At 37.1% G+C, this 13,518-nt stretch overlaps 1 protein-coding gene and 1 pseudogene across 7 annotated transcripts in view; both read left to right on the forward strand.

Annotated features, from left to right (window-relative positions):
* The window catches only part of RPS6KA6 (ribosomal protein S6 kinase A6), a 125,339-nt gene that overhangs the window by 79,736 nt on the left and 32,085 nt on the right, over positions 1-13,518 (forward strand). For all 7 annotated transcript variants that reach the window (XM_053662437.1, XM_053662433.1, XM_053662436.1 and 4 more), the window contains 6 exons: positions 343-445; positions 1,247-1,377; positions 2,529-2,651; positions 3,351-3,440; positions 6,982-7,140; positions 8,954-9,115. In XM_053662437.1, coding sequence (XP_053518412.1) covers positions 343-445; positions 1,247-1,377; positions 2,529-2,651; positions 3,351-3,440; positions 6,982-7,140; positions 8,954-9,115 — 768 coding nt within the window. The remainder of the gene's footprint in view (positions 1-342; positions 446-1,246; positions 1,378-2,528; positions 2,652-3,350; positions 3,441-6,981; positions 7,141-8,953; positions 9,116-13,518) is intronic.
* LOC119035407 (putative monooxygenase p33MONOX) lies at positions 4,272-4,959 on the forward strand (annotated as a pseudogene).

Below are 13,518 nucleotides of genomic sequence, written 5' to 3' on the forward strand. Positions count from 1 at the left end.
TATTGAAATTTTATGAAATTGTGATTTTTCTGTTCAGGACTGTACTATGTTTTGCTTTCCCTTAAGAAGTATAATAATTTTTTTAAGATTTTATTTATTTTATTTTTAGACAGAGTGTAAGGGAGGGAGAAAGAGAGGGAGAGAAAGAGCAAAGTGTGGTTGCCTCTCAAGCACCCCCTACTGGGGACCTGGGCTGCAACCCAGGCATTTGACCCAGCTGGGAGTGGAACTGGTGACCCTGTGGTTTGCAGGCTTGTGCTTAATACACTGAGCCACACCAACCAGGGCGGGTATAATAATTTTAAGTGCTAATATGTTTTTGTGTTGTGCTGTTGCTCCTAGAAATTATATAAAAGAGAAGTTCAACCTCCTTTCAAACCTGCTTCTGGAAAGCCAGATGATACTTTCTGTTTTGACCCAGAATTTACTGCAAAAACACCTAAAGGTAATGTATGTTTATGTGTAACATCAGGGCTTTTATTCAGTTTCAGGAGTGTCAAACTCATTTTCACTGGGGGCCACATCAGTCACACCATTGCCTTCAAAGGGCTGAAATGATTTCAGGACTGTATAAATGTAACTACTCCTTAACTGTTAAGGAGTTGAAATTACATTTGGCCCTTTGAAAGCAGCTGCAAGGCTGATGTGGCCCCTGGTGAAAATGAGTCTGACATCCCTGAATTAGATGGTTAAAAGTATACTAGCTTCTTAGGTAAAAACTAAAGGAATTATATACTTGTGTAGGGTTAGTTTGCTCTCCATGGAAATGTGGATTCTACATACACCTTTGCTTGGATAACTGTCAGCTACAGGCTTTTAAATGGGAAATGTTTATCAGAGAAGCAGGGACTAGAGCAAGGGTAAAATGTTTTGTTTTAAAAGTCTTTTGATATGCTAATTAATGTATCAGTGGTAGGGGATCACAGGCAAGACATGAGATATATTATTCTGACTCTTAGGTTTACTTTTAATAGAATCTGTTTCATACACTAGCTCAACAAATACTGAGTACCTATAATACACTACCAGTGAGGATGCAGCAGTGAACAGAATAAATGAAAATTTCAATCCACATGGAACTTGCATAGTAGGGTGGGAAGACAAATAACATATAATAAATCAAATAAGTGATATAGTATGTCTGATGATAACATGGAATGGTTTCTTTCATATTCAAAGAAATGCCAACATTTTATATCATATAAGTCTTTGTAATTCTAATTAAATATAATTATTTGGACATTAGATTCTCCTGGTTTGCCAGCCAGTGCTAATGCTCATCAGCTCTTCAAAGGATTCAGCTTTGTTGCAACATCTATTGCAGAAGAATATAAAATTACTCCTATTACCAGTGCAAATGTATTACCAATTGTTCAGGTAAATTTTGCTTAATCAGATTATTTGTTTAGGGATAATTATATATTTTGGTTATTTTAAATGGCTGTATAATAACTTTACATGATTTTTAACTTTATTTATTTCTGTGTATGAGGCCAGAGGGGACCCAAAAAAAGGAATTTATTTTTAAATAACTGTGTACTTATTCTCACATGTTTAAACTTCAGTCACCTTCCATGTTCTCTCCATTCGATGCAGTACACCTATCAAGATATTTTTTCCACTGCTCAAAACAGTTTTTGAACTCATGCATTTTGATACCTTTTAGTGCTTCTAGCTTTTTTGGTTTTACCTCTACTACACTGGGAAAATATTGCCCTTTAAGGACTTTTTTCATCAGGGGAGGGGGACAAAAAAAGTCACTTGGAGCAATATAAGGTGAACAGGGCAGGTAGAGCACAGGAGTCCTGCCATTTTTTGGTCAAAAACTGCCAGATACTCAAGAGCAGTTTGGGTTGGTATGCTCATAAATCACACATCATGAAATGGACAAATGCATTAAAAGAGTCTTCAAAAAAATTCACTGAAGCCAAACACAGCCTCTTACAACAATGCCATCTGGTCCACTGATACAGATGGATTCTAGAACATTCACCTAGCGGGGGAAACCTGTACTACAGGGGACCCGCCCTGCAGAAGATAATTCCAGTTTTTGGGGGGTCCTCCTTCATATAATAATGAATTAAAGATGTTTCCATATGTTTTAAAATAAGGCAGACAGTAGTAACCTTTAATTATATTTATATAATCTCTTTTGACAAGGAAATGTAATGATGATATGTAAAGCCAGTTGATTTATTGTGTTGGCTTTGGGGATCTAGAAAGCCTACAATTTAGGACCAGCTCTGAGCTGGTTAATCCCTTCATATATACTGATAAAAGTTTTCAGAAATGGATTATTCATGATTTTTTAAAGATTTAAGATGAATACAGGGTGGAGCAAAAGTAGGTTTACAGTTGTAAGTACACAAAACAAAGTATATTCTTGTATTATGATTTATTGATTATTGTATTATTTTCCATATGAACAACTGTAAACCTACTTTTGTCCAACCCTGTAAATATTTAGGAGAAAAGATAAAAATGTGAAAGTATTTCATTATTCTTAGTATTTTACTTTGAAAAAACAGATAAATGGAAATGCTGCACAATTTGGTGAAGTATATGAATTGAAAGAAGATATAGGTGTTGGCTCATATTCTGTTTGCAAGCGATGCATACATACAGTTACCAACATGGAATTTGCAGTGAAGGTATTGTCCTTGAACATAACTGTTTTTGTCTTGTATATGTGAGTTAAATGACACATTTTCCAGTGGAGCTAGTGAAGAATTGCAAAGATAAGATAATGATGAAGAACTATTAAAGCTTAATATTTTCATTTTGAAATTTTTTCTAAGGCTTTAATTTGGAGAAACAATGTATTTTGTCAATGTCTTGATTCTGAATAGTTTTATTTTAGTGTAGTATGTTAGGGTTGACTAATTGTGACAATCACTGTTACATGTGGATCCCATTATGAATTAGTATAGCTTCAATTAAATGGAATATAATGTTAAAGAAAGTGGTCTTTTTATTATTGTTTTAGTTATAGGACATTTCTAAATGTTAAAATAATATGAGACAAGCATCGCTCTTGAGTTTTAAGCATTTACTTAAAAATATCAAATTGAAAATAATATCATTAATTTTTTAAAAGATTTCATTTATTTATCTTAAGAGGGGAAGGGAAAGAGAGAGGGAGAGAAATATCAATGTGTGGTTGTCTCTCATGTGTCCCCTGCTGGGAACTGGCCTGCAACCCAGGCATGTGCCCTGACTGGAAATTGAACCTCGATCCTCTGGTTCTCAATCCACTGAGCTACACCAGCCAGGGCAAAATAACATCATTAATTTTTAGGCAAAGAAAATAATTTCTTTTTATCTAAACCTTTTCTTGTCTTATTTCTTAGATCATTGACAAAAATAAGAGAGATCCTTCGGAAGAAATTGAAATTTTGATGCGATATGGACAACACCCCAACATCATCACTTTAAAGGATGTAGGTATTTAAAATCTAAGCTATTTCAAGAGCTAAGCTAATGAAGCTATAATTTGGCACTTTATTTTCTTTTTGACTTTTCATCAAAAGGAATATTTACTGTCATGCAACAAAATCTGAAGATTCTTACATTTGTTACTTTAATTCTTTTTCTCTCTATGATTCTGTGTTCCTACCCTCCTTATAGAACATCAGAAAGGAACTATGTTGTTGGTAAATGAGAGTGCCCTGATTATGTGAATGTATTGGCTAGTTAACTATATCATTAACATTATAACCAGCACCATTTATTATTCTGTGGTACTATAAATTGGAAACCTGCTAAATTCTAGATTTTACTTTTTTGACTGTGCAATAGTGGACTGTTGCATTGTGGATTGTTTTTTGCGTAAAACAGTAATACTCTATAGTTTTATAAAGTGAACATATAACTCGTATTTAGAGATATTACAGAGTTTATGCTCCCTGGTTGGTGCCCAAGGTCTTCAGGGTCATGGCTGACACAATGCTAATCATACCATGGCTTGGGTCCCATCTTTGCCACAACCTCTAGAGAGACATGGGTCCTCGCAGCCTTTTTAGTGCTGAAGCTCAGGCTGCAGGCAGCTTCGTGGCAGTGAAACAAAACCTCTGGAATCAATGGACTCTTCCTAAGCAACTTAGGTAATTTGTAGCATTTGAACAATGTTCCTCATTAATATCTGTCTGTGAATGTAATCATCACATCATTTCACTCCAGTGGCAGGGATTTAGCTCTGAAATCTATATAGAAAAAGCACCTGGATCCCCGTCTTTCAGTGGCTTCAAGACTATCAGAAGTGCCTGGTGGAGGAAGGAGAGGCCAGTGTGTCCTCTCCTTCCATGATCCTGTCACTGGCCATTGACAGTATGGACAGTGTTTCCGTGGTGAAAGCTAAAGCCGCCCATGTCATTATGAATTCTCTGACCACAAAACAAACACAGGAGAGTATTCAGCATTTTGAGGAACAGGTAGGGCTGAGATACTGGCTGCACACCCTGCAATGGCCTTACCACCAAGGAGACCAAGTACCTTTGAGTGGTAGAAATACTTCACAAATTAAAACCACAGAGTGGAGAGATAATGAGAGAAGAGATAGAGCTGGCCTTAACCCAGTCTTCCCTCAACAGCCCACGATCTTCCTCTAAGCAGAAGCCTAGAGGCTGTTTCTCTTCCGGCTCTTCCACAGCCTTACCTGGCCCATATCTTAGCTCTGTGGGTTCTGGAAGCAGAGATAAAGACAGAACTCAGCAGATAAGTGGAGCCTCTTTAGACTAAGAGCCCTCTGGAAGTCTGATTTGGAAGGTTTTGCCACCCAAGGCCTAGAAACCTTCTCCAGTGAAGCTGATCTGCACGCAGGTCACCCAGATGGCAGAAGATCCAGCAGCCTTCAAGTTGCCAAAGATGGACATGCAAGTGATCAAAGGGAAGAAACAACCATCATAGACCCATTGTCTCAAATCCTATGTCTTGGATGTGCTCACACCCACCAGCTTCTAGAGCTTTCTCTTTCAATGACTCTGGATAGAGGGTGTCATGCACCCACCTCCCTATTACCCTGTCTTTGATGTAGGAAGGTTTTTGGGGGGTTAACTCCTTAAACTGAGCCTAGAACTGCAGACATAATTGGCTTTTGAGAAACATTAGTATCAAGCCTGTCCTTGTATTTAAGAAGGCATTGTGTGTTTCTTTAATATAAAGTTAGACTAAATAATCTCACCAGTGATGTGTGGGGGCCTCATCACCTGTGTTTACATCATTTGGCCTAGACAAGAACCTGATCATCACCTCCTAGGTAGGTGACGTTTGTGTTGTTCCTTTACAACGGTCAGCGTGTGCATGGACAAGCTGTGGCAGGGAGGCACTCACTGACTAGTCTCTGCCATCTGGACTGCTGGGGCTGTGTGCTCCAACCTTGTAGTGATGGGACCTATGGTCTGTTTTGATCTGGGCACAAAGAAAAGCCAGACTTGGCAATGACCCTCCTCGTATGTGGAGACTGGAGCCCTTGCTATCGGGCAGAGCCAATTCTGTTTATTATTATTTTAATTTTTTACATTATTTGTATTGTATTTTTTCCATTACCATTTATCCCCCTATACCTCTTACACCTCCACTCATCTCCCTCTACCCCCCACTGCCATCACCACACTGTTGTTCAGGTCCACTGTTGTGCGGTTTTTCTATTTCTTTTTTGCTCAGTCCTTCTACCCTGCCCCCCACCCCCAGAGCTGTCCTCCTGCTCTGTGCTCTTACTACAGTGCCTCTGGGACAGTTCTGCTGGACAGTGTTTCTTTTTCATGGGTCAACAAGTACAAGTCTTGCCTATCCTTATCCTGTTGCACTCTAAAGTGAAATTAAGTTAACTCTAATTTGGTGGAAAGCCCTGTAAGGGAGAAAACTCAGCCTACTGCTTTTGGTATATAGAAATGAATGTTAAGCTTTTTAAAAGTAAACATGGTCATAACTGTACATAGATCATAGTCTGGACATTCATGCGAAGCAAGTGTCACCAGGGCCTGAAACTATTTCTGAGAGGTGGAAGGATGGAACAATTTTCTACATGTCATCATTTCCCCTCAAATGAACCTCATACCTGTGTAAACACTGAGCTTCCTGAGGAAAGGAACCAGGGAAAGCACCTGTTCATTTCTGCTCACTGTGGATGCGTTCAGTCATCCTGAACACTGTCTCAAATCCCTACTGTTCTTATTTGGATCATGTCTACATAGCTAGCTGGGCTGACCGTTCCATAGAGTGTCCCTAAGTGTTGAAAGATAAGAAAAAACTATTTATTTGTGGCTTCCATTATGTTCGAATATCTTACTTGTTTTGACAAAAATCTGCTCCTTTCAAAAAACAGTTGTTACTAAATGCTGACTTTTCACATAACAAAATAATGCTCTTTTCTCTTTAGAGAAAGCTGGCACACCAGCGGTCACCTCAGTTTGTTTTAGATAATGTGATATAGCTTTTGATTAGTAACCTTTAAACAGTAGCTTATATCCCTCTATTTATCTAATGTAATCTACCTCAGAGGTCCTGAGTGAAAGTGTACACATGTTTTTCCTATTTATTCTCTTTGATATAGTGTTTGAATTCAACAAACATTTAAGACACCATGTCAGATAATGGACTCTGGGGAGGATATTAAAAAACTAATAATATATGTACTACCAGATGGATGCATGCTATTAGCACGGAAGAGAAGTGTTTATAATATGATCCAAAATAAGATAGACGTCATTTGAGAGGCACAGAGTTCTGTTTTTCCATTTATATCCTTTGATGAAGTATAATATACGGCCTGAAAAGTTAATAAAATTATGTTGAGTATGGTGTCACAGGACTGTATAACAGGTTGTTTAGCCAATTCAGTCCTCAGTACAGCCTGTACTATATTAACAGTAAAGAAATAATGTGTTTTTTACCATTAGAGGTTCACTAGAAAAGCAAATGTAATCTAAACATTCCTGAATTGTAATTATAAATAATAACATTTTTTAAATGTGTTCTTTTTAGGTTTATGATGATGGTAGATATGTTTATCTTGTTACGGATTTGATGAAAGGAGGAGAGCTACTCGACCGTATTCTCAAACAAAAATGCTTCTCAGAACGGGAAGCTAGTGATGTGCTGTTTGTAATAACTAAGACAGTTGACTATCTTCATTGCCAAGGAGTAAGTTTTGGTTATATTCTTCCCTGCAAATTCTGGGACTTATATATTCATAAAATAATATGTAAGGGCTGCCACTTAAAATGAATTACTTTTTCTGTACCATATATTTTATAGAAAATATCCTAGTAAAACTCATAAAGTAGTGAAGGTTATAGATTTAGGAAACTGGAAAATGCTTTCTTAATTCTCTTCACTGCCTATTGGCCCTAATTTAATAGCGTATTGGTTTTAAAACTGATTTGGGTTATATAAATGTATGTAACCTTGGCTTTCAAATTATTAAACATAATCAAATTTTAACATGAAACAAAAAAGTATTTGAGGACCTGTGGGTATTACTCAAATTATGCTATACCTAACATAAGCTTCTGTAAGTAAGTGGACTATGTAAGTTGAGCCTTGCCAACCCCTCCGCTAAATACAGTAAGACGTTTGGCTTCTAAACCTTTGAGGTATTAATCTAATCAAATGTGTAATAATGGAGCAGGCCTGTTATTTGGCTTTTCATCTGTTCATAAATAAAGGGAATGTTACCAAAAGGTTAACTTTTATTATATACACCTCCACAAGGAAACAAAGTCATAAATAATTAAAAAATTTAAGTTTGAATTAGTTGTAGTAGTGGATATGTATGCATGCTAGTGTAAACAGTAAAATAATGGACAACTCAGATTGGCACAGTGAAAATTCTACATGGTTCCCTTTTATACAAAAGAAAAATAAGCCAGTATTCAGTTTTGTGTTTGCTTTAACAGGGTACATTTTTAGTATTATAAAATATAAACTGTTTAATACTAAAGGAGTAAATCTTTCATAATTTAATTGCTTGTCTTTATCAACACTGTAAAATAAAGGATGGCTAGAAATTTTAAGAGGAAAATGATAACTGTCTTTTCTTTTTTATATATGTTTATTTTTATTCATTTATTTTTAATTACACTTATTGAGATGACATTGGTTAGTAAGATCATATGGTTTCAAGTGTACATTTCTATAATAAATTATCTGTATATTGCAAATGGGCCAAATATGTGATGGTGGAAGATGATTTGACTTTGGGTGGTGGGCACACTAAACATCTTTCCTTCAGGTTATTATTTAAGAAACCTTCCAGTTCTTATATCAGTTAAATAAATTAATGACAGAGATGTGTCAAGCCTTTCTATATAACAGGCATTATAAAAAGTGTTGCAGATTCAAATATGAATAAGACTAGGCCCTTGTCTTTAAAGATCTTTCATTGTACTAAGCTGTTTAAGGAATGAAATAAGACAATAAACAGTAGGAAAATCATCATATAGAGAATTTCACCAAAATGGAGTGCCATATGCACTGCACTAATCCTATCCTAAAAGCCATTCATATAGCTCCCTGTATTCCCTCCTTCAACCAAGTGTTCACTCCCCACCAGAGTCTCTGTGCATCTGTTTACTTCCCAGTACCTTCAGGTAGTTGATTTTTAAAATTATGTACAGGTTTTATCATTGTTTACTATGAGGAAGGGCATGTTAAGGAAGGTCTTAGTCCATTAGAACCAGAAGTGGAAATGAGAACTGAGTTTTGACACTTTGAGATTGGAAGTTGTTAATGAAACTGGTGGCTTCAATAGAAAGTAGAGCATCTATCTGATGGAGATTATACCTTCTGATTCCTTCAGGCTTCCAACACTGTAAAGATTAGACAAAGTATCATTGTCAAAATTTTATGATTAAGAAAGTTTGTTTACCTGGAAGTGTGTTAAATGAAAATATTGTATTTCACAGAGATTTACTTAGCTATAGAAATATAATGCCTTTTTTCTTTTATGTTCCAGGTTGTTCATCGTGATCTTAAACCTAGTAATATTTTATACATGGATGAATCAGCCAGTGCAGACTCCATTAGGATCTGTGATTTTGGATTTGCAAAACAGCTTCGAGGAGAAAATGGACTTCTTTTAACTCCATGCTACACAGCAAACTTTGTAGCACCAGAGGTATTTTTCAAAACTGCAGTTTTTGCTTTTCAGTCTTTTTCTTTAGTTGAATGTATTTGATGGTGTGTATATGCTATAGTAGGTAGATAAAAATCTCTGTTATCTTGTTTATTCTCAACTGTAAAGCTCTTTAAATGAGTGAATTTCCATAACCCCTAATATAAATATTCAGACTAGGAGGTAGCTTATGAGACCATCTTGAGTCTAATAATCATACTATTTTATTTTGTTAGGTGATATACAAGTTTTAGAATTATATCCTTTTAGAGCTGGGAGAGCAGTGGTAACTCCACCTTCGACATATGAGAACTGAGACTTAAAGTACCTAAATAGCATTTTCAGGTCCCAGAATTCACTTAGTAACAAAGCCAGGATAGATTTTCAGATATTTTGGTTTGTATTGAACATGAGGTAGTTTATATTGTTGAGTATTATACATTCTATATAAAGGCATTGCCCTCCCCGATTGTTTTTAGGAACTTCCAGTTCCTGGAGAGAACAGGTTCATGGGGGTTATATAAGCAGTCAATATTTTCTTGGCAAATAACATTCATACATAGATCTTCAAGGGAAGAATCAGGAAAGGTGAGGCTAGGGAGGTTCTGGTCATGGGGAGTTCTGTCACTACCAACTGTCATAGCAATTGAAAGTATGGTTGATAGACAAAAAAACTGTACTTGAACAATAACTAAATAAAATTTAAAAAAAATAAAAAAAGAAAGTATGGTTGATAAAAGAATGAATCAAGGATGGCATTGCTTATATAGATAATTTTAAAGTTTTGTTTGTAAGTCAGAAACTGTTCTCACATGTTAGTGATGGTAACTCATATGAATCATTATATGTTCAACATAAATCAAAATACCAAAAAAATTTTCACATTTGAAAAATTAAAATTTCTAAGTCACAGAAGAAGAATAAAATAATTTCAGGGTAAATTGTTACCTCATGTGCATGTTTTCTGATTTTATTTTTATATCAAATTCTAGCCATTTTAGGATAATATGGCACATCAGATTAGCATGAGCCATTTGTATTTAAATGTTAGCAAATATTTATTTTGATGTAGCTGTTGGAAAAAGAAATAATATTTCTAATAATGAAAATAGGAATGTAGAAAATAGAACAGTAGGTGTCTAAAGAAAATTGCCCAAGTTAAAATTAGTTAAATCTTTAAGATGTTGATGCTGAGAAAGAAGCATAACACCTGCTTTACAGGATTTTTATGAGATTTGTCCTATGAGAAATTATGTACATATCCAGAAAATGTGCTTTAATCTGTATTTTAATTAAATTTATAGAATAACGAATGTACATATTTTTATCAAACTAAAATATGTATTTCCCCAAATACAAATTGGAACACATGCATGATCCAAGAAGGGATTATTGTATTTACTCCTAGTGGAAGAGATATAACTTAGACATTAAAAAATTAGCCTTTCTCAAGCATTTAAATGATTTCATATAGGACAGGAGGACAGAATATTTTATGTTAGGGCTCTTCTGTTAAATGTAGGATATATAGTCACCATAAACATTCTAACATGTTTATGTGGTAGGTATAACAGAAGAATAAAGAATAACCATTTTAATAGCCAAATTCTTAATACTGACTTAATCTTATGGACCTGGACTCCTGGGTATAATGGAAATATCTCATTGGGAAAAGGTTAAGGGTGAACGTGTTCCAAATGAACATCTCAAAAACAGACATTAAAATGAAAAATATATGGTATATCTGTCTTTAGATTAATGGTTAGGTAAACATTTTCAGATTAATGACTTGGTAAATATTTTTAAATGAGCGCAAGCCCACAGACTAGAATATAGACCATTGATAATTTTTTTATCCTAACAGACTGCCATTATAGTAAGACACTCTCACCATTATAACAGTGAAGTTTTTTAGGTGAACATGTGGATACCACATCTCTGTAACTAGTGCCTGAACTACCTTTGGCTAATATTTGTATTTTCAAATGTTTCGAGGGGGTGCTTTTCCAACATGGTGGCAGAGAAGGTGGATGTTATTCACCCATCCACCTTTTCCTAGGACCAAACTGGATTTACAATGAAAATATAGAACAATCAAACTGAATAACTTATAACCAAGGGTTTACAAAAGAAGCAACATTGAGACTGCTAGGAAAGACAGAGAGGTGCAAAGGGTGAGCCCACACCCATGGGTGGTGGCTAGCATTCTGGAGCTGTGGGGGATTCCCCTGGAGAAGTGTGGGGTGTTAACTCCAAACCAGGCTCCCCAGCCCAAAGGCGCTGGACCCAGTAAGAGGTGCCCACATAACATCTGCTGTGAAAATCAGTAGGGATTCTGTCTGCCAGGGATAGACAGTTGTCTGCTAGAGACACAGGCATCCTCTTAAAGGACTAATGCACAAATTCTCATTTGCAGCCACTCACCATGGAGTCTAGTAGGGAGAGGGTGGAGCAGACTAGAGTAGCATGAGGAGAGACTGGGTTTTGTGTCTCCGGGGAGAGAGCTGAAGGTACAGCCACTAGGATACCTGTGCTGAGCCACTGCCCCACACTGCAAACACCATCTTTCTTGAGTGGAGTACTCCACGTGGCGTTAGCCAGAAGGAATGCAATAGCCCCACCTTCTGGACTCCCTGTCACCCCACACTACAGAGCTTGTGCCCTGCTGAGGAGTCAGCTGCCTGGGCCAGAGTGTAGAAGTCTGGGCAGACTCAGCGGGCATCAGTGATTGAGGTGTGTAGCATATGGTGGAGGCCATTCCCCTCAGTTTCCCATGATCTTTTTTTTTTTTGAGTGTTATTTTATTTTTAGGTTTTTTAGTTTCCCATGATCTTAACTGGCAGCCTCCCCTCACAGATCTGCAAGCCCCACCTTCTGCGCTACTGGCAGCCCCACCCTCCCAACTACTGACAGCCCCACCCTGCCAAGGTCTGGGCAGAATCTGGGACAGACTGAACTGTGTGGATCAGGGTCAGGGACTCTCCTTCACTGACTGAGTTGAACAGACCACAAACAGGCAAAGGCTGGTAGAGGTGGATTTTGTGGTGCCTTGGGACTTTTGGTGACATGCCCCCATGCCTGGTGCTGGTAAAAGCTGGACTTGCTGGGTAGTTTGGTCCTTCCTGGGCAAACCTAGGCCCAGCAAAGACAGCCACAAACTTTTGATTGCTTTGTAGTTCAAAACAGGCACCCATGGCCAGTCACAGGCAGCATTTGACATTAGACAGCACCAACTGGAGTCCCTGCTTAGACAATGTCAGAGCAGGATCCAGTTAGCTTTACAAATGGCATATCAGAGATCTTGGCAGGCACAAGACTCTGATGAGGTGAATTCTGATTTGTGTGGTCAGCACCTGTAAAGCATCTTGTCAGCTGAGGTACAGGTTGATCCTTACAGCCATACAGCATGACAGTCAACACCATGTACATACAGGCCAATAGAAATCAGCACTGAGTTACAGCATGAGGGCCCACATACTCCACACAAGGGACATTCCTGGAGCACCCACCTCAGGTGATAAAGGAGATTGCACCATGGATCCCACAGATCACTTACTATATAAAGTCACCCTACCAAGACTGGAAGTCATAACAGATCTGCCTAATACACAGAGACAAAGAGGCAGCCAAAATGGGGAGACAGGGAAATATATTCAAAATGAAAGAATAGAAGCAATCTCTTAAAAAAGAGCTAAATGAAATGGAGGTAAGTGATTTACTGGATGTAGAGTTCAAAAGAAATGATTATAAGGAATCTTTAGGGACTTGGTGAGAACTTTGAAAAAGAATAGCAATAATAAAAAATTACATAGAACCCTTAAAAAAGAACCAGTCAGAAATGAAGAATAAAATATTTGAAATAAGAAATATACTAGAAGTAGTAAATAGATTGGATAAAGCAGATGTTCTAATCAGTAATTTGAAGACGAGGTATCAGGAAACACACAATCTGAGCAGGAAGGAGCAATAAGAATTTTAAAATGGTGATAATTTAAGGGACCTTTAGGACATCATGAAATGTAACAACATTCATATTATAGGGGTAGGAAAGGAGATGAGAGAGAGCAAGGGATTTAGAACCTTACTGAAGAAATAATGACTGAAAAATTTTCTAACCTAGTAAAGGAAAAAGCCACTCAAGTCCAGGAAGCACAGAGATTCCCAAACAAGTTGAACCCACACAGGCCTGCACCAAGACATATCATAATTAAAACGGCAAAGGTTATACGCAAAGAGAGAATATTAAAAGTAACAAGAGAAAGACATATCTACAAGGGAGCTCCCATGAGATTGTCAGCTGGTTTCCCACCAAAAATCTTCAAGCCAGCAGGTTTGGCATGAAATGTTCAAGGTGATGAAAAGCAAGGACCTACAAACAAGACGACCTTACATAGCAAGGCTATTAT

This window comes from Artibeus jamaicensis, unplaced genomic scaffold, assembly GCF_021234435.1.
Source record: "Artibeus jamaicensis isolate MK-2021 breed Jamaican fruit bat unplaced genomic scaffold, CSHL_Jam_final contig_241, whole genome shotgun sequence".
Classification (NCBI taxonomy): domain Eukaryota; kingdom Metazoa; phylum Chordata; class Mammalia; order Chiroptera; family Phyllostomidae; genus Artibeus; species Artibeus jamaicensis.